Here is a 26,918-nt window from a genome sequence, read left to right on the forward strand (position 1 = left end):
ATCCTCAGCTGTCGGCTTTAACAAGGCTGGTTATCAAGAATAGAGGGGTCTCCATGCTGTTTTTTAAAATTTAAGTAATTTAAAAAAACGATGTGGAGTACCCCCCATTTTTGACAACCAGCCTTGCTAAAGCAGACAGTTGGCTAGTATTCTCAGGCTGGTAAAGGTCCCATGGATATGGCCCCCCCTCCAGCCTAAAAATAGCAGCCCGCAGCTCAGCTGCCCAGAAAAGGCACATTTATTAGATGTGCCAATTCTGGCACTTTGCCTAGCTCTTCCCACTTGCCCTGTAGCGATGGCAAGTGGGGTTAATATTTGTGGGGTTGGTGTCACCTTTGTTTTCTCAGGTGACATCAATCCCACGGATTAGTAATGGAGAGGCATCTATAAAATACCTATCCATTACTAATCCTGGTATGGTAAATAAAAACACAGCCAGAATAGTCTTTTATTAGAAATGAAACAAAACAGTTTTACTTTATTATTTAACAATAACAAACAATAACAAACACAGTTATACTCACCTAACGCCTATTCCACCAAAGCCATGTGCCATGTGACACTATAGCTTTTTGGCAATTCCTAGTACGTTTTGCCAGCCTTCTAGCATTTACTCTGCAGTTCTGTCCATTTGTGGAGACCTTTCTGCTCACCCTTGACTTTATAAAGACATGTTATCGTTTATTCCGTGGTGTTTTACAATGTCTTTTATGCTCCAGTGGCTGGGGGAGTTTAGGCTGAAACCAGTGGTAATGCAGCTGTGATCTGGCAGCGCTTATAAATGGCAGCCGGTGTTCTAGGTAATGTGGTCTTATAGACTCGTGCCTCAGCTGGTAGGTCGTGTGGTGACAGCCTCATTGCTCTCGTCTGTCCTCTGCTCAGTGGAGGGTTTGGCTCTGAATAGCGAGTCTTAAATCTAGGAAATATCACTGCTATTAGTTTTCATTTACATACAGTTTAAATCCCATTTCTGGTCATTAGAGAATAACTAGGATGGATAACAATGTGTAAACCTGCCTGCCCTTTTCAGAGCACGAGGCAGTCTATACCTGCAGATGTGGTCGCAGATGCTTCTCTCTACTTTCACTTCAGTAAAAATATATTCTACTTGGTCTATAAATATATTGAGTTGAATCTTGATTTTTTTGTTTTTTAAAGAAGCACTCCTCCTCCCATGAAAATTTGTATCCTCTTAATGTATTACAGTCATCATATTATATAGCACTGTGTACTTGCAATTGCTCATTTTGCCTTTCTTCCCAGCTAATTCTTCTGTCTTCCATTGGGTCTATGACATCACGTGACTAAAAACTGACTAGCTGAATCCTTCTAAGCTCTATTTAGGAACAGGAGGTCAATTTTCCCTGTATGTGTCATGACACAGCTGTCGGGTCACCTGGGACCTGGGGCTCCTTCCCTGTCCCTAACACTAGGGGGTGCCATAGCTTGCCCTACTCCCTGAGTTAGCCCTCCATCTGTTCTCTTCCCCCACCCAGGGAAGAGGAGCACTACTGTGCACCGTAGTACACCAACCTGTCAAACAAGGCAACACAAATGAGGGTTAACAGAAAACTCAAGGCATACAGAATATTTACTCACATAGAACAGAGAAATGCAGCGGGGCAAGGTGGTAGGTGAATAAACCAAAACAGAGATGAGTAGGGAATTACCACACATACAAAGCAAGCAACAGTCACTGATAACTTCCTCCAACACTCCTTCTCATCGGTACTCTTCTCCCACCGTTAGCCATGCAGCAAATGCTAGCTCTGACAAGGATTAGTAAGAGACCAGATTATAAAAAGGAAAGGAGTGGCTAACTGAGCTCAGCTGTGAACTCAGAGATTTTCAACATGGCAGATGTTGTGCCAGAAGGAATATACACCATTTAAATGAAGGCGAAGTGCTTCGTCTCTGCGCCGGAGTAGGAGCAATCAGACGCTGCAGTCTTCTGGTTCCACACTGTTGCGGTAACCCTGTGACAGGATAACTCATATAAACACTGCAAAAGTCAATGGCAGGGGGAGAGGTGGAGCTGCTGGGTCAGGAAGTGAAGAGGAGAATGATTTCTGCAGGGATAAGAGACTTCCTGTCTCTACAAAGAGCAGAGAAATGAGAAGAATTAACTGGGTAGAAAGGTAAAATGAGCAATCGTGAGTACACAGGGCTATATAATGGGATGATTGCAATATAATAAGAGGATAAACACTTTGATGGGAGTACTTATCTCAAGTTATGTGGTTACAATTGCAGTGTGCTTGATTCCATCAATGCTGCTCTTAGTTTACTGGGTGCTGCAGTTATACTAGTTTTTTTCTGCTGCAGATGTAGCAGAGCCCAGTTGTTGAGCTATTTATAACTTCGCCCCACAACAGCTGTCTGTGTACATTGTATAGTGACAGAGAACTGCTCATCAGTGGTTGGACTAGAATGCATGAGGCGCCCTGTCCTTTAGTGATAGTCTCCTGCTGATAAAACACCGATTGCATTGAAACAGTAAAACACAGTCCAGTAAGTGACATATCGCTGGAATCTGGCTCTCTTCCACTACATCATGGTGTTCTCAGATTACATACCAAAACCTGCTGACAGATTCCTTTTAAAAAGCCATTCTTTCCTAAAGAATGGAGGGATTTTAAATTTTAGCGTGTACAGCTCATTGCCTGAGTAACCAGCCACCCTGCGGTCTTGGGGTGCTTTCATGCTGCATTCAGGCACGCATATGGCCCTGTCTGAATCATAGAATCATAGAATCGTAGAGTTGGAAGGGACCTCCTGGGCCATCTGGTCCAACCCCCTGCTCAAAGCAGGATTCGCTAAATCATCCCAGTCAGATGTCTGTCCAGCCTCTGTTTGAAGACTTCCATTGAAGGAGAACTCACCACTTCTCGTGGCAGCCTGTTCCACTCATTGATCACTCTAACTGTCAAAAAGTTTTTTATAATATCTAATCTGTGTCTCTTCCCATTCAGTTTCATCCCATTGCTTCTAGTCTTTCCTTGTGCAAATGAGAATAAAGTTGATCCTTCTACAATGTGACAGCCCTTTAGATATTTGTAGACAGCTATTAAGTCTCCTCTCAGTCTTCTCTTTTGCAAACTAAACATTCCCAAATCCTGCAACCTTTCCTCATAAGACAGGGTTTGCAGACCGGTCACCATTCTGGTCGCTCTTTTCTGAACTTGCTCCAGTTTGTTGATGTCTTTTTTAAAATGTGGTGCCCAAAACTGGACACAATATTCCAGATGAGGTCTGACCAAAGAGGAGTAGAGGGAAATAATGACTTCACGTGATCTAGACTGTATGCTTCTGTTAATACATCCTAGAATTGCATTTGCCTTTTTTGCTGCTGCATCACACTGTTGACTCATATTCAGTCTGTGATCTATTAGTATACCCAAGTCTTTTTCACATGTGCTGTCACTTAGCCCTATTCCTCCCATTCTATATATGCTTTTTTCATTTTTATTGCCCAGATGTAGTACTTTGCATTTCTCCCTGTTAAAAACCATTCTGTTAGTTGCTGCCCACTTCTCCAGTTTATTTAAATCTTTTTGAATCCTCTCTCTCTCCTCTCTAGTATTAGCTATCCCTCCTAGCTTTGTGTCATCAGCAAATTTAATCAGTTTACCCTCAATTCCTTCATCTAAATCGTTGATAAAGATGTTGAACAATACAGGGCCCAGGACAGAGCCCTGTGGTACCCCACTTGAGACATTCTTCCAACTGGATGTGCAGCCATTTACGACCACTCTTTGGGTCCGATCACTAAGCCAGTTATGAATCCACCTAACAGTTGCCTTGTCCATTCCATACTTAGTCATTTTTTCAATAAGGATTGTATGAGAGACTTTGTCAAATGCTTTGCTGAAGTCAAGATATACTATATCTACAGCATTTCCTTGATCCACCCAATCAGTTTACATCTGAACCCCCCACAAAATAGGATTTGGACGTATGCGGCGATTGGACCATAGACTATAAGGGTGTGTGCACACGTTGCGGATTCTGCTGTGGAATTTTCCTTGCGGATTTGTCTAAATCCGCAGGTCAAAAGACCTGCGGTTTATCTGCAGATTTTCTGCGGTTTAGTCTGCGGTTTTCCCCTGCAGTTTGACACCTGCCATGGAGCAGGTGCTAAACTGCTGCGGAATCCGCACAAAGAATTGACATGCTGCGGTTTTGAAACCGCAGCAAATCCGCGCCGAAAAATCCGCACCATGTGCACTGCGTTTTTCATTTTCCATTGCTTTTAATGGTACTGTACAACGCAGCATAAACTGCTGCTGATCCGCAGGACCAAATCCGCTGCGGATCCGCAGCAGAATCCGCAATGTGTGCACACACCCTAATGGTGCCGACAGAGCGAGCGTGTGCTCTTTCTTCTGTCATGCATCATTTTTGAGTGTGTATACCTACTGGAGGCAGACACTGCCTGAACGCAATGTGAAAGCACCCTTACAGTGCCTGGTTAGAAGTGCGTGTCACAAGCAGGACCTATGCTTTAGAGAAGAGTTGCACAACCTTTTTTGGTCCAAGGGCCACGTCAGGCTGCACTAAAAATGTAAGGTCGGGTGCATGCGATCCAGAAGTAGCAGCGCATGTTTAATGCGTCCAAAGCGCTTCCTTCTATTGGTGAAATTTCTCTTGCGGAGACTCATGTCTCCAAGAGAGAAATTGATATGCTGCGGCCTGGAAAGACGCACTGCATGTTAGCATCCACGGGTGATCCTCAGCCGTCTGTGGACCCATAGTGGACATGCGATTTCTTGGAGTCCCATCCACTATGCTGTAACATCTGGACGCTGCGTGTATCCTGCAGCAACTCCGGATTATGGGCACATACCCTAAGGTAAGGGCTATTACCTTCTGTGACGTTTGTGGCATATCGGAAGTATATAGAATAAGTGTCAGATGGGTAGAAATTCTACTTACAGGACTCTTACCTCCACCACTCAGCACTCTAATGATACGTGCGCAGGTTTCTGACGAAGATTTAGAAATTGCTTCTGTTCCTAAATCCACATCAAAAACTGTGTCAAATACTTTTTCTGACTGGTTGGAATGGGAAAAGCTCCTATAGTGCACAGTGCTGTGGTTTCACATTATTTTAAACATTCACATGACTATAAATATGGTTGTGTGAATGAGGTCTTATTCTGAGCTTGAGTATGTTTTATTGCCGCACCAAGGTTCAGCTCAGCTTTGATGTGGTCCTTGATTATAAATCTGCAACTTCAGATAAAAAAAACCTTTCTCAACAAGGTCTCCCACTGATTTTTAATTAACTCATTCTGCAGCCACCAATGTGCAGGGAAAAAAAGAGCTTATAAAAAGCCCAATTTAAAGTTGCCCTCTTTCTTAAAAAGCAAAAAACCCTTTTATCCATAAGCTCATATACATAAAAAAAAAAATACTGCACATTACATACTCTTCCCGGGTCCAGCACTGTCACGCTGCAACTGCCCTGGTCTGTTTGATTGGCTGCAGTGTTGCCTGCAAGTTTACTGCTCTGTATTTAATCTCTCAGCTCAGAGATTTTGCAGATGTAGCCCAGAGCAGTGGCGTGTAAGCAAACGCTCTTTATAACTGCGCCTATGGGCAGCCAGTAGCGATGAGCGAACGTGCTCAGAGAAGGTGTTATCTGAGCATGCTTAGGTACTAACCGAGTGTATTCGGCCTGCTCGACTAATATGTTCGAGTCCCGGCAGCTGCATGTCTCACGGCTGATAGACAGCTGAAACCCATACAGGGATTTCCTTTTTGTTAGGCAATCGCTACATGTGTTGCAGCTGTTGAACAGCCATGAGACATGCAGCCGCGGGGACTAGAACATATTAGTCGAGCACGCCGAATACACTGTTAGCACCGGAGCATGCTCAGATAACACCTTTTCTGAGCATGCTCACTCATCACTAGCAACCAGTAAAGAAGTAATAAAATCTCCTTGCAGATGTCTGTATTATTTAGTGATAATATGATTTATTACACCCTGTAAATCTATTTTCGTGGAAGTACTTACAGCACAAGTCATTTACAAGGAGCACTCACATAGTCAAGTGATTGAAACCTTTACTACCTAATATCTGTATGAATACAGTTTGGTTTATTTGTCTCATTGCTCTTTCACATTATGTATAAATGCTGGTAACCCAGAAATCTAGTTAGTAAGTGTGGTGTGGGAAATATGCAAATATGTAATTGCACTTTCCCAAGAATCTAATTCTCTGTTTATTGTCTTTTAGGATGCGCATACAAAGTTTCTGTCAATTCAAACATATGGAGAAGAAGTGAAGAGAAAAGGTTTAAGTGTGGAAAATGAAAAGCCGGTGATGTAGGTTTTTATAAGAAGAAAACATAATTTCTTATTACCCAAAATCAATTATTAACTCTTCATGTACAGCCATAACTGGAGCTGGAGTTCACCTGCTCACCTTTGTGATCACATAGCACCATGGTTTTTGGTACAGAGGCTGTTACTAAATCAGAACGCCTGGCACTGCAGTACCTTCCTACATGCTCCAGAAATCATTGTAATGGATGGATAGTGTAGTAAGGTGGTGTCATAATGTAATCCGTGCAGAGATCTGGCGACCATTGCAACGTTCTTTCATTACGTAGTAGCAGGGAGGAGGCGGCCATTCACTGTATGTGCATGTGTGTGTGAGATCTGGCACAAGGAGTCCCAGAAAATAATAGATTTTGCGCATTAACCGAGAAGCAGATCATAATTATAGCTCTATAATTACATAGTCTTGTTAGTAATCTAACTTTTCTTGGCATGCATAAATAAAGTCGTATTTTTATCTCTGACATTGATGCCATGTTCACAGATGACGCCGATTTGCGTACTCCTAGCCACCACATTCTCCTTATGCTTCAGTGGAGAGAGAGCTTCACATCATTAAAGGGAATCTATCAGCAGGTTTTCCCTACCTCATCTGAGAGCAGCATAATGTAGGAAAAGAGACCCTGATTCCATTGACGTATCACTTAGTTTGCTGGGTGCTGCAGTTGTGCTAAAAATCACAGTTCTTAGATGTTGCATGTAGCAGAGTTGAGAAAGCTAACCCCAAACACACCACAGCTATCTGTGTTCTTTGTCTATTAACAGTGATCTGCTAATCAGTGCTGGGGATGAGATTGCTCTAGCAGGCATGTGAGCTGTAGTCTAGGCAGTGATAATCTCCTGCTGATAAAACACTCAATGTGATAAAACAGCACACTGCCTAACAAGTCACACACCACTGAAATCCGTGTCTCAGCACCTTCCTCATGCTCCGCTCAGATTACATAGGCAAAACCTGCTGAAAGATTCCCTTTTATGAATGTGGGAGTAAGGCCTCATTCAGGCATCAGTTTTTTGAGCAAGCGGCATATTCATGTCTTTCACAGAACTCATACCCATTATAGTCTAGGGGGCTTTCCACAGGTCTGTGTATATCACATACTGAGTGTTCCACCCAAAATCATGGATACATGTCCGATTTTGATCTGAGTCTCAAATCTTTCTCGCCAATGCAAGTCTATGGGTCTGTGACAAAATTGGATAAGACTGGGATGCCATTCATGTTCTGTCCGTTTTTCATGGACTGTTTGATAGAAGTTTGACAAACCACCAGTTTATTTTTGTTTTTCCTTTTATGTTAGAAAAACTTATCAAACTTTGACCAAACTTTGATGGTAAAAACGGACTCCCTGATGAAATTGGTCAAAGGTACTGATGAAACTCAGACTGTTTTTTTGTACGAGAAAAATCACTAATGTCTGAATGAGCCCTTGCAGAAAGAAGAGCACAGTAAAATGTGTCGGCAGATAGGGGTATCTATACTTCAGTTCTCCATGTATATAAGGCTGGCAAGGGTGAGAAGATGCCTTCAAAGGGGTTTACATGCAAATTCTACTGCTGCATTGTAGCAGATCTGTATTGTATGATATGCCTTTGTTTTAGCTCATTGAAGATTACATTGTAGCAAACCCATGAGCCGTGGAGGTTAGGTCTGTAGAAATTATCCTCAACTTTTTACACCAGTTTAATAAATCTCTCCAACAAAACAATACAGTTAAGTTTTTATTAAAAAGTGATAACTTTACTTGCAAATAGAGAACTTATTTTAAAGGGAAGGGTCACCTTCACACATGCACGGACACTGTCGCTAAATGTCAGAAGACTTAATGAATCATAGGGCAAAGCATCTCCTCCGAGAGCGATGCCCTACGTTTTGTCTAAGATGTCCCGGTCTTTACAGCAAAAGATCAGGAGGGCATGGCCAGGACAAACGTCTAAAGAGTGTGCAGACTATGAAAACGTATGGAGCTCCGCGCAGACTATGAAAAGGCATGGAGCTCCGCGCAGACTATGAAAAGGCATGGAGCTCCGTTCAGACTATGAAAAGGCATGGGGCTCCGCGCAGACTATGAAAAGGCATGGAGCTCCACGCAGACTATGAAAAGGCATGGAGCTCCACGCAGACTATGAAAAGGCATGGAGCTCCACGCAGACTATGAAAAGGCATGGAGCTTCGCGCAGACTATGAAAAGGCATGGAGCTCAGCATAGACTATGAAAAGGCATGGAGCTCAGCATAGACTATGAAAAAGCATGGAGCTCAGCGCAGACTATGAAAAGGCGTGGAGCTCAGCGCAGACTATGATAAGGCGTGGAGCTCAGCGCAGACTATGAAAAGGCGTGGAGCTCAGCGCAGACTATGAAAAGGCGTGGAGCTCAGCGCAGACTATGAAAAGGCGTGGAGCTCAGCGCAGACTATGAAAAGGCATGGAGCTCAGCGCAGACTATGAAAAGGCATGGAGCTCAGCGCAGACTATGAAAAGGCATGGAGCTCAGCGCCAACTATGAAAAGGCATGGAGCTCAGTGCAGACTATGAAAAGGGGTGGAGCTCCGTGCAGTCTATGAAAAGGCATGGAGCTCAGCGCAGACTATGAAAAGGCATGGAGCTCAGCGCAGACTATGAAAAGGCATGGAGCTCAGCGCAGACTATGAAAAGGGATGGAGCTCAGCGCAGACTATGAAAAGGCATGGAGCTCAGCGCAGACTATGAAAAGGCATGGAGCTCCGTGCAGTCAATGAAAAGGCATGGAGCTCAGCATAGACTATGAAAAGGCATGGAGCTCAGCGCAGACTATGAAAAGGCATGGAGCTCAGCATAGACTATGAAAAGCCATGGAGCGCAGCACAGACTATGAAAAGGCATGGAGCTCGTGCAGTCTATGAAAAAGGCATGGAACTCAGCGCAGTCTATGAAAAGGCATGGAGCTCCGCGCAGACTATGAAAAGGCATGGAGCTCCGTTCAGACTATGAAAAGGCATGGGGCTCCGCGCAGACTATGAAAAGGCATGGAGCTCCACGCAGACTATGAAAAGGCATGGAGCTCCACGCAGACTATGAAAAGGCATGGAGCTCCACGCAGACTATGAAAAGGCATGGAGCTTCGCGCAGACTATGAAAAGGCATGGAGCTCAGCATAGACTATGAAAAGGCATGGAGCTCAGCATAGACTATGAAAAAGCATGGAGCTCAGCGCAGACTATGAAAAGGCGTGGAGCTCAGCGCAGACTATGATAAGGCGTGGAGCTCAGCGCAGACTATGAAAAGGCGTGGAGCTCAGCGCAGACTATGAAAAGGCGTGGAGCTCAGCGCAGACTATGAAAAGGCGTGGAGCTCAGCGCAGACTATGAAAAGGCATGGAGCTCAGCGCAGACTATGAAAAGGCATGGAGCTCAGCGCAGACTATGAAAAGGCATGGAGCTCAGCGCCAACTATGAAAAGGCATGGAGCTCAGCGCAGACTATGAAAAGGGGTGGAGCTCCGTGCAGTCTATGAAAAGGCATGGAGCTCAGCGCAGACTATGAAAAGGCATGGAGCTCAGCGCAGACTATGAAAAGGCATGGAGCTCAGCGCAGACTATGAAAAGGGATGGAGCTCAGCGCAGACTATGAAAAGGCATGGAGCTCAGCGCAGACTATGAAAAGGCATGGAGCTCCGTGCAGTCAATGAAAAGGCATGGAGCTCAGCATAGACTATGAAAAGGCATGGAGCTCAGCGCAGACTATGAAAAGGCATGGAGCTCAGCATAGACTATGAAAAGCCATGGAGCGCAGCACAGACTATGAAAAGGCATGGAGCTCGTGCAGTCTATGAAAAAGGCATGGAACTCAGCGCAGTCTATGAAAAGGCATGGAGCTCAGCGCAGTCTATGAAAAGGCATGGAGCTCAGCATAGACTATGAAAAGCCATGGAGCTCCGCGCAGTCTTTGAAAAGGCATGGAGCTCAGCGCAGACTATGAAAAGGGATGAAGGGGTGGAGCTCAGCGCAGACTATGAAAAGGGGTGGCGCTCAGCGCAGACTATGAAAAGGCATGGCGCTCAGCACAGACTATGAAAAGGCATGGAGCTCCGTGCAGTCTATGAAAAGGCATGGAGCTCAGCGCAGACTATGAAAAGGCATGGAGCTCAGCATAGACTATGAAAAGCCATGGAGCTCCGCGCAGTCTATGAAAAGGCATGGAGCTCAGCGCAGACTATGAAAAGGCGTGGAGCTCAGCGCAGACTATGAAAAGTCATGGAGCTCAGCATAGACTATGAAAAGGCGTGGAGCTCAGTGCAGACTATGAAAAGGCGTGGAGCTCAGCGCAGACTATGAAAAGGCGTGGAGCTCAGCGCAGACTATGAAAAGGGGTGGAGCTCAGCGCAGACTATGAAAAGGCGTGGAGCTCATCGCAGACTATGAAAAGTCATGGAGCTCAGCATAGACTATGAAAAGGCGTGTGGAGCTCAGCGCAGACTATGAAAAGGCGTGGAGCTCAGCGCAGACTATGAAAAGGCATGGCGCTCAGCGCAGACTATGAAAAGGGGTGGAGCTCAGCGCAGACTATGAAAAGGCGTGGAGCTCAGCGCAGACTATGAAAAGTCATGGAGCTCAGCATAGACTATGAAAAGGCTTGGAGCTCAGCGCAGACTATGAAAAGGCGTGGAGCTCAGCGCAGACTATGAAAAGGCGTGGAGCTCAGCGCAGACTATGAAAAGGCGTGGAGCTCAGCGCAGACTATGAAAAGGCGTGGAGCTCAGCGCAGACTATGAAAAGGCGTGGAGCTCAGCGCAGACTATGGAAAGGCGTGGAGCTCAGAGCATCCTTCTGGTCCTGTGCACATATCGTACTGATGACGCTTTCTGATCTGTCTCCATTACATGTATGAAGATGTGTAAAGGCGAGCCTCAATTTACTAGGGCAAATGGAGTTATGTGCCACAGTATATCTGATGTCTAGAAGAAGCTTTAGAATTGTTACATAATCCTTAAATTTCACTTGAAATTAATATATTTTTCATTAAGTAACATATTTAAAAGATGTAAAATATAAAATTTACACCTTTCTTCATAAATATCCATCTTTTAGCGCACTGCCACCTGTCTGTGTTCCTGACATCACTGAAGTAGAACTGGCGTTCTCCTAGAAAGGTGCTATTTATAGGCAGCAGTAGAAAATGTGATTTTCTACAGTGTTTTGGTTGATCATCATGCCACGGGTGCCAGTATTAGTGATGTCAGGTGATGCGTCTCTAATTGCCTGAATAATTAGCGAATGCGTAATGCCGTGTGTTTGTTCTGAGCAGAGACCTCGCTGGCAGAAGATGGTTGATTAAGGAAGAATTGGAGAACCTGCTAGTAGAAAAACTGAATGACGAAGACGTAAGTAATGCTTCACAGCAAATAAAATAATTTCTGTATTTTGAGTGTCATGGAGTGGGCTCCCAGTATGCACGCTCCGGCCGTCACTCGAGATCAGTGAAGAAGGGGTTGTGGAGCACTTCTTGCAGAGAGCCAAGGGCACGGAAGTGTTGGGAATGACCAGAAAACTTTCCAGAGCAGTTTGCAGCATATTACAATTACTTTTTCTCATTCATGCCTCTTCCTAAACGTTACATACAGTGGGGAAAAAAGTCAGCCACCAATTGTGCAAGTTCTCCCATTTAAAAAGATGAGAGAGGCCTGTAATTGACATCATAGGTAGACCACAACTATGAGAGTCAAAATGAGAAAACAAATCCAGAATATCACCTTGTCTGATTTGACAAGATTTATTTTGCAAATTATGGTGGAAAATAAGTATTTAGTCATTAACAAAAGTTCATCTCAATATTTTGTTATATATCCTTTGTTGGCCATGACAGAGGTCAGATGTTTTCTGTAAGTCTTCACAAGGTTGGCACACTCTGTTGGTGGTATGTTGGCCCATTCCTCCATGCAGATGTCTAGAGCAGTGATGTTTTGGGCCTGTCGCTGGGCAACATGGACTTTCAAATCCCTCCAAAGGTTTTCTATGGGGTTGAGATCTGGAGACTGGCTAGGCCTCTCCAGGACCTTCATATGCTTCTTACAAAGCCACTCCTTCGTTGCCCTGGCAGTGTGCTTGGGGTCATCATCATGCTGAAAGACCCATTCACGTTTCATCTTCAATGCCCTTGCTGATGGAAGGAGGTTTGCACTCAAAATCTCACTATACATGGTCTCATTCATTCTTTCATGTACATGGATCAGTCATCCTGGTCCCTTTGCAGAGAAAAGCATGATGTTGCCACAACCATGCTTCACAGTAGGTTTGGTGTTCTTTGGATGCAACTCAGCATTCTGTCTCCTCCAAACACAACTAGTTTTGTTTCTACCAAACCGTTCTACTTTGGTTTCATCAGACCATATGACATTCTCCCAATACTCTTCTGGATAATCCAAATGCTCTCTAGCAAACTTCAGAAGGGCCCAGACATGTTCTAACTTAAGCAAGGGGACACATCTGGCACTGCAGGATCTGAGTCCCTGACGGCTTAGTGTGTTATTGATGGTAGCCTTTGTTACGGTGGTCCCAGCTCTCTGCAGGTCATTCACTAGGTCCCACCGTGTGGTTCTGGTATTTTTGCTCACTGTTCTTGTGATCATTTTGACCCCACAGGGTGAGATCTTGCATTGAGCCCCAGATCGTGGGAGCTTATCAGTGGTCTTGTATGTCTTCCATTTTCTTATTATTGCTCCCACAGTTGATTTCATCACACCAAGCTGCTTACCTATTGCAGATTCAGTCTTCCCAGCCTGGTGCAGGGCTACAATTTTGTTTCTGGTGTCCTTCAACAGCTCTTTGGTCTCCACCATGGTGGAGTTTGAAGTGTGACTGTTTGAGGTTGTCAACTCTGTACTGTAACCTGAAGAAGAGGTGCGGTTTGTCACCTCGAAACGCGTAGTTTCTGTAGTACATATAATAAAGAACTTGAAAGATTTATATGGATTTCTGAAGAATGCTTATCACTAAAGCAGCGCGGATGCTCAGAAGTGCTTTTCTTGGATCCTCAACTTATGTTTGAGGTTGTGGACAGATGTCTTTTATACTGATAACAAGGTGAAACAGGTGCCATTACTACAAGTAATGAGTGGAGGACAGAGGAGCCTCTTAAAGAAGAAGTTACAGGTCTGTGAGATCCATAAGTCTTGCATGTTTTTAGGTGACTAAATACTTATTTTCCACCATAATTTGAAAAATAAACCTTGCCAAATCAGACAAGGTGATTTGCTGTATTTGTTTTCTCATTTTGACTCTCCTAGTTGGGGTCTACCTATGATGTCAGTTACAGGCCTCTCATCTTTTTAAGTGGGAGAACTTGCACAATTGGTGGCTGACTAAATACTTTTTTCCCCACTGTATAGGTTTAAAGGGGTATTCCTATCTCCAAGATACTATCCCAATATGTAGTAAAAGTAATAATATTAACATTAGCAAATAACTCTAATTAGAAATGTAGTAGAGTTCTTCTGATTTGCTATATCTCTTACTCATTGTGCAGGGAATTGCAGTAACTAAGGTACCCATGGTTACAGATCAGCTAATGTTTTGGCCTGCACATGAGGTAAGCGACATAGGTTACCAGAAGAACTATGCTACATACCACTTACCTTATGTGCAGGCCACAACTGTAGCTTAGGAATTCATGGCTGCAACTACTCATTTAGTGACATTTTCTAGAGGCCGTAACCATAGATACCATAGCTACTGCAATGCCCTGCAATGGATAAGTTACATAGCGAAACAGAAGAACTACACTACATTTCTAATTGGAGGCATTTGATAATATTACACCTACTACATATTGGGATAGGATCTTAGAGATGGAAATACCCCTTTTACACCTTTACTATTTAGCATGGGCAACAGTTTTGCAGGGTTAACATCTGACAGACTCCCTTGAAAGAGTTGTCCATTTTCTTATATAATGTGAATTTCATTGGCCCTAACATTAAAGGGTAAATTAACTAAATTTATAAGATGTCTTTATATTTTATGTCCCCCTTCCAAACTAACTTACAGTGCAGGAAAGCGCATATATACAACGGCAGCCCATTGATGGCCACTGCTTCCATAGCATCCCCTGACTTCATGTGCTGTTACCTGTACGGCGCTGGTATATACCACACAAGGGTCTATGGATGCCGTCGTGTTTAACATTAGAAACATGGGAGCAATGATGCTGGGCCACTGAAAGAAATATTGAATCATTAAGCATCCAGTGGGACCTGGGCCAAGTGTGCCTTTTTTTCAAGGAGAAAACCTTTCCCTTAAGGAACCACTAGAATAAGAGGGGAGAAACTCGTTGGAATTATGATTGATATATCAGGACTTTACAGTTACACATAAGTATCATTACACTCTGGGAATATATGTATATGACGACCATGCTGTTATCTGTAGCCATTATGTCTCTAATGGTCAGCTGTTTTTGGAATCTCTGTGGTTACCTGTAAATCTTGATTATACGTGATATCCATGATGCCATGTGTATTCATCTTGTTTCATGTGTATTGCCGTATTGGGAATCTGAGGCCAGCCACAAATATGTGGTCATGCTGTTATCTATAAACCTTTTGGCCATTATTTAGGCCTATGGGAGATGGTCTCCATTAAGGACTTATATTGTATTTTTCTGATATACTAACAAAATAATTTATTTTTGGTCGTATTTGGTTACTGTATGCCTGTATATATTGTGGTTTAAATTACTTGTTAATTCTACTCTAATAAGAAAAAATGTTTTTTCAATTGAGATCTAGCTTATATATTTTTAAACAGTGACCAAAATTGCTCTAATGATGCTTAAACCATCTGATTGATGGCCCTTTTTGCAATGTGCAATTTTTTATATATACAGTTGTGCTCAAATTTTACATACCCTGGCAGAATTTTTGCTTTCTTGGCCTTTTTTCAGAGAATATGAATGATAACACCAAAACTTTTTCTCCACTCATGGTTAGCGGTTGGGTGAAGCCATTTATTGTCAAACTACTGTGTTTTCTCTTTTTAAATCATAATGACAATGCAAAACATCCAAATTACCCTGATCAAAAGTTCACATACCCCATTTCTTAATATCGTGTCTTGCCCCCTCTAACATCAATGACCACTTGAAATCCACTCTTCTTGGCAAAAAGCCTCCAATTCTAGTAAATTGAGGTCAGGAGACTGAGATGGCCACTCCAGAACCTTCACTTTGTTCTGCTGTAGCCAATGACAAGTCGATTTGGCCTTGTGTTTTGGATCGTTATCATGTTGGAACGTCCAAGTACGTCCCATGCTCAGCTTCCAGGCTGATGATTGCAAATTTGCCTCCAGTATTTGCTGATAATGCAAATAACGCCATGATATCTAATTTATACTTACCTTGTAATGTCTTCACATCCTGTTCCATCCAGATGTCTCTGGATTCCAGAATTCCAAGTGGCGGAAGTTCACCGATCGCCATATTGGGACACCCAAGTGATGGGTGTCTCAATATTGAAACTGCTGGTGGTACCAGTCTCTTGCGCGATACCACCAGCGGAACACCGTCACACCACACACACACACTCTGAATATGCCGTACGCACCACACACACTGTATACGCCGTACGCACCACACACTCTGTATATGCCGTAGGCAACATGCACACACACTGTACACGCCTTACGCAGCCTCTTGCGAGGTACCACCAGCAGAACACCGTCGTGAACATGCCGCCACTGGGATCAGCCGAATGGTTCACTGACCGCCGCCATCTTTGTTCAGAAGGAGCGCAGTTTTAATGTGACTGCCGCTATCTGTCTGTACAAAGATGGCGGTGGTCTGATTTACTAAGCCTGCTTGAATTCCGCGCAGGAGCAGTGATTCATTCGGCTGATCCCAGCTGCAGATGTGCGACGTGTCTACAGGCAGAGGAAGCCAGTCACATTAAAGGGTTTTCCCATGAACGAAAGTTCATTTAAAAATTGTCTGTGTCTGACCGTGTACGGAGCATATACCACATCTCCTGGGAAGGAGAGGAAGCAAAAGACATTAAAGCAGGGGATCACAGAGGATTCATTTTCACGAAACAATCACTGACCTCAGGGAGACCAGTCAAGGAAAACACTGCGGCAGCCAGCAAAGGCGCTCAGTCAGTGAAATCCTAGGTGCAATGCTCCCTGGGAAATACGAATATGCAAATAAAGTCCGTGGAGCCTCATTTAAGAGTCTCAAACACGGGACTAGCCAGATCTTCCTCCAGGGAAGGACCCAGGCCCATCTGTGGATGGATACCTGGCCTTGGTATTTCCCTTGTCATATCTGTAAACTCGTAAAGAGCTGGATATTGACTTAAAGGGCCACTTAATATGGTGGTAATGGTGGTTTCCGAAAGAGCCACCCCTTGGCTGGGTCCTTCCCTGGAGAAAGATCTGGCTAGTCCCGTGTTTGAGACTCTTAAATGAGGCTCCACGGACTTTATTTGCATAGAGGATTCATTTTGTGAGGTAAATATTTCACTGACTGTTTTTAAACAATATTTTACCTCACAAAATGTATCCTCTGTGATCTCCTGAGGTCAGTATTGTCTTTTGCTTCCTCCCCTGCTCTGGAGCTATGGTATGTTCTGTACACGGTGAGACACAGACAATTTTTCAAATGAACTTCCGTTTGTGGGAAAACCCCTTTAAAAAGCAGATATCAACGCCAACATGGCTCCTCCTAAAAAGTATGACAGTGAAAGAAAAGCAGCAAAGGCCATGGGGAAAGAGAGTGGATAAGTGGGTGAGCACATGGGGGTGAGAGACTGTTAACGCTGCCAAGCCTGCCCCCATCGTGATATTACCGCCCTCCTGATGCGATAGCATCGGGCCTCCATCTAGTCATATATAAGCAGTTAGTATGATGAAGTGATGAAAGAAACGGTGACTGTATGATGAGGATGCTATGCTTTATCTAAATCATTTTATCAAGAGGAGCATCTCATTATTGTATTAGATACAGTAAGGGCTCAGTCAGACGGCCGTATAACACAAACGACTATCACGTCACAATGCTCGCATTGGCTGGTGACTCTCCTGACCTTAGAGTGACAGCTGCACACAAGTAGAATCATAGAATCGTAGAGTTGGAAGGGACCTCCTGGGCCATCTGGTCCAACCCCCTGCTCAAAGCAGGATTCGCTAAATCATCCCAGTCAGATGTCTGTCCAGCCTCTGTTTGAAGACTTCCATTGAAGGAGAACTCACCACTTCTCGTGGCAGCCTGTTCCACTCATTGATCACTCTAACTGTCAAAAAGTTTTTTCTAATATCTAATCTGTGTCTCCTCCCATTCAGTTTCATCCCATTGCTTCTAGTCTTTCCTTGTGCAAATGAGAATAAAGTTGAGCCTTCTACAATGTGACAGCCCTTTAGATATTTGTAGACAGCAATTAAGTCTCCTCTCAGTCTTCTCTTTTGCAAACTAAACATTCCCAAATCCTGCAACCTTTCCTCATAAGACAGGGTTTGCAGACCGGTCACCATTCTGGTCGCTCTTTTCTGAACTTGCTCCAGTTTGTTGATGTCTTTTTTAAAATGTGGGGCCCAAAACTGGACACAATATTCCAGATGAGGTCTGACCAAAGAGGAGTAGAGGGAAATAATGACTTCACGTGATCTAGACTGTATGCTTCTGTTAATACATCCTAGAACTGCATTTGCCTTTTTTGCTGCTGCATCACACTGTTGACTCATATTCAGTCTGTGATCTATTAGTATACCCAAGTCTTTTTCACATGTGCTGTCACTTAGCCCTATTCCTCCCATTCTATATATGCTTTTTTCATTTTTATTGCCCAGATGTAGTACTTTGCATTTCTCCCTGTTAAAAACCATTCTGTTAGTTACTGCCCACTTCTCCAGTTTATTTAAATCTTTTTGAATCCTCTCTCTCTCTTCTCTAGTATTAGCTATCCCTCCTAGCTTTGTGTCATCAGCAAATTTAATCAGTTTACCCTCAATTCCTTCATCTAAATCGTTGATAAAGATGTTGAACAATACAGGGCCCAGGACAGAGCCCTGTGGTACCCCACTTGAGACATTCTTCCAACTGGATGTGCAGCCATTTACGACCACTCTTTGGGTCCGATCACTAAGCCAGCTATGAATCCACCTAACAGTTGCCTTGTCCATTCCATACTTAGTCATTTTTTCAATAAGGATTGTATGAGAGACTTTGTCAAATGCTTTGCTGAAGTCAAGATATACTATATCTACAGCATTTCCTTGATCCACCCAATCAGTGATACCGTCATAGAAGGAAATTAAGTTAGTCTGACATGACTTATTAGTTACAAACCCATGCTGACTCTGTTTGATCACTTCATTCTTATCCACATATTGACTTACATGTTGTTTAATAATTTGTTCAAAGATCTTTCCTGGTATAGAAGTCAGACTCACCGGCCTATAGTTGCCTGGGTCCACCTTCTTCCCCTTTTTGAAGATAGGAACAACATTTGCTCTTCTCCAGTCTTCTGGCACTTCTCCTGTTCTCCAAGAATTTTCAAAGATTATGGAGAGTGGTTCAGAAATTTCTTCTGCTATCTCCTTCAGTACTCTGGGGTGTAATTCATCTGGACCTGGAGACTTGAATTCATTTAGGTTAGCTAAGTGTTTCCTCACTATCTTTCTGTTTATAGATATCCTGGATTCTTCTATTCCCTTAATAGGACAGTGAATAACAGTTGGTGTTACATTTCCTTTCTGAGAGAAAACAGATGCAAAATAGGAATTTAAAAGTTCAGCCTTCTCAACATCCTGTCTTACCATTTCATCATTTTCATCCTGTAAAAATCCTATAGCATCTTTGACTTTTCTTTTACTTTTGACATATCCCCAAAATCCTTTATTATTGCTTTTGACATCTCTTGCAAGCCTCAATTCATTTTCAGCTTTAGCTAATCTGATTTGTGCCCTGCAGATTCTGCAGACAGCATTATATTCTTCTTTAGATATGCCTCCCTCTTTCCATTTTATAAACATTTTTTTCTTCCTTTTTAGCATGTGCTTAAGTTCTGTGTTCACCCATCGTGGTTTCCTTAAATGCTTCCTATTCTTCCCTCTTTTCGGAATTGTTAACAACTGTGCTTTGAGAATTTCATTTTTCAAGATTTCCCATCCTTCCTGGACATTTTTGTCTTTAAGGATATCCAGCCATTGGATCCCTCCAATTATCTTTCTGAATCCCTTAAAATCTGCCTTTCTGAAATCTAACCTTGACGTCTGAGTCTTCACAGGTCTTCCGCCTCTAGTTATCCAAAATTCTAAAATAGCATGGTCGCTACCTCCTAGGGTTCCAGCCACTTTTACCTCCTCAACCATTTCCTCCCTGTTTATAAGGATCAGATCCAAGGTAGCAGTTCCCCTTGTTTTCTCCCCTACCTTTTGGAAGATAAAGTTGTCAGCAAGAGAGGATAAGAATTTCCTTGACCTGTTAGTTTTGCCTGAGAGAGATTCCCAACAAATGTCTGGATAGTTGAAATCTCCCATGACAACTATGTCATATTTTTTGGAGAACTTGGCCATTTGATGCATAAAGAGTTCATCCATATCTTCAGCTTGCACAGGCGGCCTGTAGTAAATGCCTACAATGGTGTCCTTTCCATTGTTCTGTCCTTGTATTCTTACCCAAACAGTTTCCACAGAACTCCCAGTCTCTGAAGCTTCAATCTCTGTGCAGATATACGCGTTTCTAACATACAATGCAACACCCCCTCCTCGTTTATCAAGTCTGTTTCTTGCAAATAAGTTGTATCCTTCTAGTCTTGTATTCCAATCATGTGTATCGTCCCACCAAGTTTCAGTGATTCCAATGACATCATATTTCTTTTCCTGTGTTAGTAGTTCCAATTCTCCTTGTTTGTTGCCCATGCTTTGTGCATTAGTATAGAAACATTTTAGTTTGTGATTGGTTTCTCTTTCTCCAATATTTTTATTAATTAGATTCTTTTGTCTTTGTTCTTCCTTTCCACTTCTAATAGCAGAGTTCTCAATAGCATTTGTCAGGTGTATGGCTTTTTCTGGTCTTTTGCTTCCCTTCCCATGTTGTTCTAGTTTAAAGCTCTCCTTACAAGTGTAGCAAGGCGACTTCCAAATACATGCTTTCCAGTCTTCGTAAGGTGCACCCCATCTCTAGCATAGAGTGCATACTGTCTTCTCGGGTCAGGAGAGCCGATGGGCAGTCCGAGCATTGCTATGCGATAGTCGTCCGGGTTACACGGCCGTCTGACTGTGCCCTAAAGGTTCACTCCTATCGCTAAAGTAATAGCTTATCAATAGGATATGCTATATCTTTGTTGTTTGGGACCCACACAAATTTTGAGAATATAAACAGGCTTTCACTGCACACCTGTCCTGGCCACAGTTCTGTTCAAGTGAATAAGGCTGGTTTAAGGTTCCTGGCCTAGAGTGCTGATCTGCTGAGACCCTCTCCATTCACTAGAACGGGGGACTTGTGAATGGTGGTTGCTCATGTACGCTACCATTTTAATCATTGTTTATTGGACTGCCCGAGGTAGCTGAGCAGCCGTGCACATGCATGATCACAACACCTTGCACACAAGAGACAAGAGTCCCCACAGTCTGCCAATCGGTGGGAGTCTCTGCAGTCAGATCCTGACCTTTCTTGTTGTGATCGCCTTTCCTATAGAGAGGTGATGGCTTCTAGTAACTGGAAAACTTTTGCTATTTAGTTGATAATCTACAGAATTCCATCTTGAATTGGTAGTCTCGCCATCCCTGTTCTCTGTGATTCAGAATGCTCCTATAGATACAGAAGTCTGTCATGTCCTCTTTTTCCACCGAGCAGATGATGAAGAAATTACAGAATAGGTTTTTATTTTATTTTGTTTTCACAATTTGTCAGAAGAGGGTTGATCAACAATTTATAGATATTTGTTGCTTATTTTTCTGCGTTTTCATACTGGTATAACATTAAAAAGGCATCCAGAGTTGTAGATTTATTTTTAGTCTCAGTTAACTGCATTTTGGCAACATGAGTTCTGTAATGCCATCCGTGTCCACATAAATTAAAAAAAAAAAGTTAATTGTTCAAAGAGATTACAGTCTAATAGGGTCTTAAACATGGCAAAATTTCATAAGCGCCATTTGTAGAAAGTGCCAAAAGAAATGCAAATCATCTGGCAAGTAGAGAGAAATTCTTGAAGGCTCCTATAATTTGCAGAGGTTTGTGACAAGATTCCTTCAATTACAAATGAGTAGCTTAAAACCGCTTTGATTCATTGTTGTCTGCAAAGCAGGTCCTGGGGATTTTGTGGAGCATAGAAATGTATTGTCGCACACTGTTTGGAAAGGAACATCCATATGCCAAAGTGTCAATCTGACGGGGAATGTCAATGAGAGTCCTGCTTTGCCAAGCTTCAACCTAGAACTATAGCACAGGCAATTACACTGACACCTCCTAATGAGTTTTTGTTTGCCTGCAGTACCTGTATTTTTTACAAACCATGGAACGCTTGGTGAGCATGCCGCACAGCAGCATAGAGGAGGCCTTTATACGGACATACTGCAAGAATCTCGAAATCCAGTCCAGAAAGCAAATGGTTAATCCTCTTCAGTATGATGAGCATGGCGTAGCCTTCAGCACAGGGGAAGGTAATTACATGACTGTATACATCCAAGTGTTTGTCAGGATTGTATTGTGTCCTTGTGATTATTCGAACATAAAATATTGCCGGGACCCAAAGGAAAAGACAGAAATGGCTCATCACCACTTTTGTATCCTCTTTTTCCATCTGCATAGTGCCCAATGAGTGCTATGTAGTAAATAGACGCATTAACAATGCCAATGATTCTATTTCGCATGCCAGTTACATGATCGCAAGGTATCTTCTGACATAGCAGTGTTGTTTCTTGTCAGCAGCAATTCAAGCAGAAAGCCATCACACAATTATATTAAAAGGATGCACAAAAATTGATAAAACCAAAAATGGTGAAACAAAAGCACATGATACAAATAGCAAGGAGCAACACCTACAAGCTCAAGACTACGCATATCCTAGAATGGCTCAGATTAGGAAACCTCTGCTGAGCTGTGATTGGCAATGTTTGGAAGGGAAAGCGCACTGACTAGAGAAGATTATGAAGACACACCCAGTCAAACTGCAAGCAGAGATTTCACATACGGTGCTTCAAAAGCAATAAATACGAATATCTCTGCAATGGAGTGCAAAATAATTAAGACATAAATAGGGAAGCTCAGGGATTAGAACAAGGTACCGTATATAACTTTTTTTTTTTTTTTTGTAAGTGACAAGTCCTCTTTAAGAATTAAATGGTTGATTTAGCATTAAATATGGAAAATATGAAAATAAAATATAAGAAGGGAAAAGGAACTTTTATGTTCTGGTAAAAAGTTACATAAATTGCATAGTATACTCAAATATAACCTCAAATTTCTCATATATATATATATATATATATATATATATATATATATATTGCCCATCTGGCTGCTGCCTTTAAAAAAGAAAAGGTGTAACAGGAGAAACCCCTATATACATATACCGTACTGTGCATTGTCTTTATATGTCCACTCTATATTGTCAGTGGTTTAATGATTGCACAAGTAGAGATCTGTTCTTATAAAATCTTGTTGTTTTTGAGATAGTGTAAACAGATTTTTTTTTTGGAAAACAACTGGAAAAAAAGTCAATTTCACCACAAATATAATCAAATGGCATAATGTAGGACAATGATAATGCATTTTATTAATTTATATGCAAATATCCTCTTCAGAGAGGAAGAAGACTACAACTACAGTACATTACCACCTGTTGAGGGCAGTTCTAAACATTAGTATCAACCTTTTAACAGGCCTTGTCATATGACTTGGGAGAAAAAGTTAACCAGAAGCTCCATTTGTATAAATGTGTTTTTAGGTGTTTGGCCCTCATTAGTGAAAAGCAGAAACTTGATTTGACTAGGAGAGAGGCCTCTGATTAGAAGTCTAAGGGGGCAGACCAACGGCCATATGTCTCATATTAGGCCATCAAGTCTCCTTACACCAGAATTGCAGTCTCCACGGGAAGAACTATTTCCCTCCGCCTGACCATCCTCTCTCCTGATCTCCTGACCTGAGCTTGGCAGCTGCATAGAAATACATCACACTGTCACTCTCAGGTCAGGAGAGGTGCTGGAGGCCAATACGTGCACTGTGATGCAATTCTCGCACGTGAACTACAGCCTCTTCATGATGGAAGAGGAATAAAGGGCCTGTCACACTAAGCGATATCGCTAGCAATATCGCTATAACTTGTGACGTTACAGCAATATTGCTAGCGATATTGCTGTGTGTGATACTTACCTACGACCCGCTCCCCCGCTGGTTATCGCTGATCGCACGAGAACGTTCTGGACCGTTTCTCGTTGTCAGCTTCCTGCGGCGCTTCCTGTGGAGAGACGAGCGACGAGCATGGAGCCGGGCGGGAGGACGTCAGGATCGCCTAGTGTGACAGGTAAGTAGCGACCCCCGACCCCTGCGATGTCGCTGGTGAGATCTGCCTGTGTGGCAGCTCACTAGCAACCACTTAGCGATGCACCAGCGATCTTGACCGCGTCATATCGCTGGTCAGGATCGCTGGTGCATCGCTAAGTGTGACAGTACCTTAATACACAACTGTCGGGTTTGGCTCCTCAGTCATGTGACAAGGCTCTTGAAAGGATCGATATTAACTTTTAGAATTGCTACCCCCAATAAGTGGCACTAAAGCTCTAGTGTTTTTCTTCTCTAAAGAGGATACTTGCGTATTAAGTTTCCATGGCCTATAAGTCTCCTTACTACTGCTTGGCACTCTCCACAAGGTGATACTGTAGCCTCTAAATTCGTTTGTATATACAAAATAAATTACATTACTGATCCCTATAGGTCTTTCCACCACACCAAATAATTTCTCATTTAACATTTGTAACTATGTTAAATACCCCCACTTTGCTAAATATTTATGAATAGACATAGCTGATCCTGAAGCGCTGAGTGCCCACGATTAATTTTTGATGCTGCGTATCTCTGCTGAGAAAAAATGTGATGCCTTACAGCCTCCAGTGAATGGGATTGGATTTATAGAAGTCTCAAGCCCATTGTTTTTTTTTTACTCAGAATAAATTGACCTATAGTGCACGTTTCAAAGCCGCAACATACTGTATATATTTCCCTCACAGGAACGCCGAGTTTTATGTCCAGATTTTACCCATGGAATTGCATTAGATGCTGAAAATCAACAGGTCAAAAATGCACATGCGTTTTTAGTGAGTTTCCGGGCCATCAAAACACATGTAATCAACACGTGACTATATCAATAAAGTTTTGTCAAAGCCAAATACCAGGAAGTATCCGGAACAAAACAGCTTTATTAAAAATGACATGTCAAAAAGACAAAAACCGCAGCGTCAAAAATGCAATATAAAAGCATAGAAAAAAACTCAAATGCAATGAAAAAAACCAAAAGTAACCTAATTTTACCTAATAGGTGTAGAAATGGTGCAGAAAATCTGCAGCATCAAAAGTTCAGTGTAGGAATTAAGCCTAAATGGTAATTCCCAGATAATGAGTTAAGAAAGAACACTTGGGGGTGGTAGGGACCTCTGCCTACCTGAGCATGGGACTCTGGAACCTGAACAGGATCCTATGCATAGGGGATAACTTACTATCTTGGTAATAACTTACTATCTTGCTAATAACCTTTTTAGAGAAAAATTATCAATACAATATGCATACATTACAGTATATATCTTAAATCTAGAGAGGCTGGTGTACTTTAAAAATGCATATTAGAGTGGATGCATAATTCTTTATGAAAGTTTAACTTTATTTTTGCCAAATCTAACCTGATTGAAGCTCTTCTTTGTTCCTCCTGCTGCTGAGATCTCACACTGTTCAGTACAAGCTGTAGCTGCAAGTCAGGATTTTGATTCATGAGTTATTTCATGCTATAGTTAACACTCCTAAAATGCTTATCCTCCTATCATATCATAATTATGCAGTCACTCTGATGTGGATTTTTCAAAGCAATTCACCTGTGTCATCAGGTCTTACAGATATGTTTAATAATGTATGCAGTCTTTGTTATGAAAGCTGGTCACAGGTCTGTTTCAAGATATTGCCCATTGTTCCCTAAAAGCCACATCTAGACTTGCTGGACTATAAGACGCAGTAGACTGTAATGGGCATGAATAATTAGATGGAAAAAATAAAGATTTTTTATTGCACAATATTCTTTGGGTAATATTAGCATTCTAGACATATGTGGTGCACGGTTGAGAAACTGCACAGAATACTTCACACTAAGCGAGATCGCTAACGAGATTGCTGATGCGTCACCGATTTTGTGACGCATCCGCGATCTCGGTGTGTGGCACGCATCAGCGACCGCCCCCCCCCCCCCCACGCCGGTTTTCGCTGATCGTGCAGGAATGTCCTGGGCCATTTTTTTGATCGTTGGTCTCCCGCTGGCCAGCACGCATCGCTGCATGTGGCAGCGGGAGACCAACGATCAGCGAGCTCCCAGCGCTGTAAGCAGACGCTGGAAGCTGGTAACCATGGTAAATAAGCGCACGCGTCCCTTAGTTACCCGCTGTGTACCCTGAATACCAGCGTGTTCGCGCTGGGAGCTGGTATCCAAGGTAAACAGCGGGTAACTAAGCGACGCGCGCGCTTAGTTACCCGCTATTTACCCTAGTTACCAGTGTCCTCGCTGGTCCTGATTGCTGGTGAGTCTGCCTGTTTGAGAGCACACCAGCGATCTTGTAGCGACGCACCAGCGATCCTGACCAGGTCGTATCGTTGTCGGGATCCCGTGCGTAGTCAAACGGGACCCTAAGATGTGATTGCTTAGTGAGGCCATCCTTGCTGGGCCTTTCACGTCTACTGAGGTCAATGTCTCCAGCTCCTGGACGCCAGCACCTCCGTGAATCTGGTGGATGACGTACCAGCAGTACTGCATATTAGTGTTCATATAAGATCTAATGTTTTAACAGCCTGAGAAATTTGGTAAGAGTTTTTGCGTTTTTTCTCTGAGATGCATTAGAACCAACATGTATTTTATTTTTAGGCAAGAGGAAAACTGCAGAGGCTACAGCGGTGCTGCGAGACCGAGGAAAAGGAAAAATGACCATCAATGGAAAGGAGTATTTGGATTATTTTACAGTACTTCAAGACAGGTGGGGAAGCTGTGCATTATTCATGTGTAATTCAAAATGCTATGTATGAACAAGGGATATTAAAGTGGTGGTATAAGTAGTTAATGGGATTGGCCAAGATTAAAAAAAAATGGAAACATGGCTGCTTTCTTCAGAAAAGCTCCAACATACTGTATGTCCATAGGTTGTGAAGGCTTTTGCAGCTCTGTCCTATTCTCTGCAGTGGAGCTTGGCTCCAGTACCAGACACTACCTATGGACCGGTGTGGCACTGTCTGGTGAATGCAGTCATGGTTTTCAAAGGATACTTTCACATTGTATTCCAGCACCCTTTCGGTAGCCCCATCAGGGCTTACACCTGAACCCCCTTCAAAATGGGATTCGGACGAATGCTCCGATGAG

The 26,918-nt window shown here is 42.8% G+C and overlaps 1 protein-coding gene across 1 annotated transcript in view; it reads left to right on the forward strand.

The window, feature by feature from the left end:
- Positions 1–26,918, forward strand: part of MRPS9 (mitochondrial ribosomal protein S9) — a 164,457-nt gene that overhangs the window by 111,749 nt on the left and 25,790 nt on the right. The window contains exons 6-9 of the mRNA XM_073550656.1: positions 6,246–6,334; positions 11,633–11,708; positions 21,807–21,975; positions 26,430–26,538. Coding sequence (XP_073406757.1) covers positions 6,246–6,334; positions 11,633–11,708; positions 21,807–21,975; positions 26,430–26,538 — 443 coding nt within the window. The remainder of the gene's footprint in view (positions 1–6,245; positions 6,335–11,632; positions 11,709–21,806; positions 21,976–26,429; positions 26,539–26,918) is intronic.

The sequence above is a fragment of the Dendrobates tinctorius genome, unplaced genomic scaffold (assembly GCF_039654945.1).
Source record: "Dendrobates tinctorius isolate UK_male_01 unplaced genomic scaffold, ASM3965494v1 ptg000166l, whole genome shotgun sequence".
NCBI classification, from domain to species: Eukaryota; Metazoa; Chordata; class Amphibia; order Anura; family Dendrobatidae; genus Dendrobates; species Dendrobates tinctorius.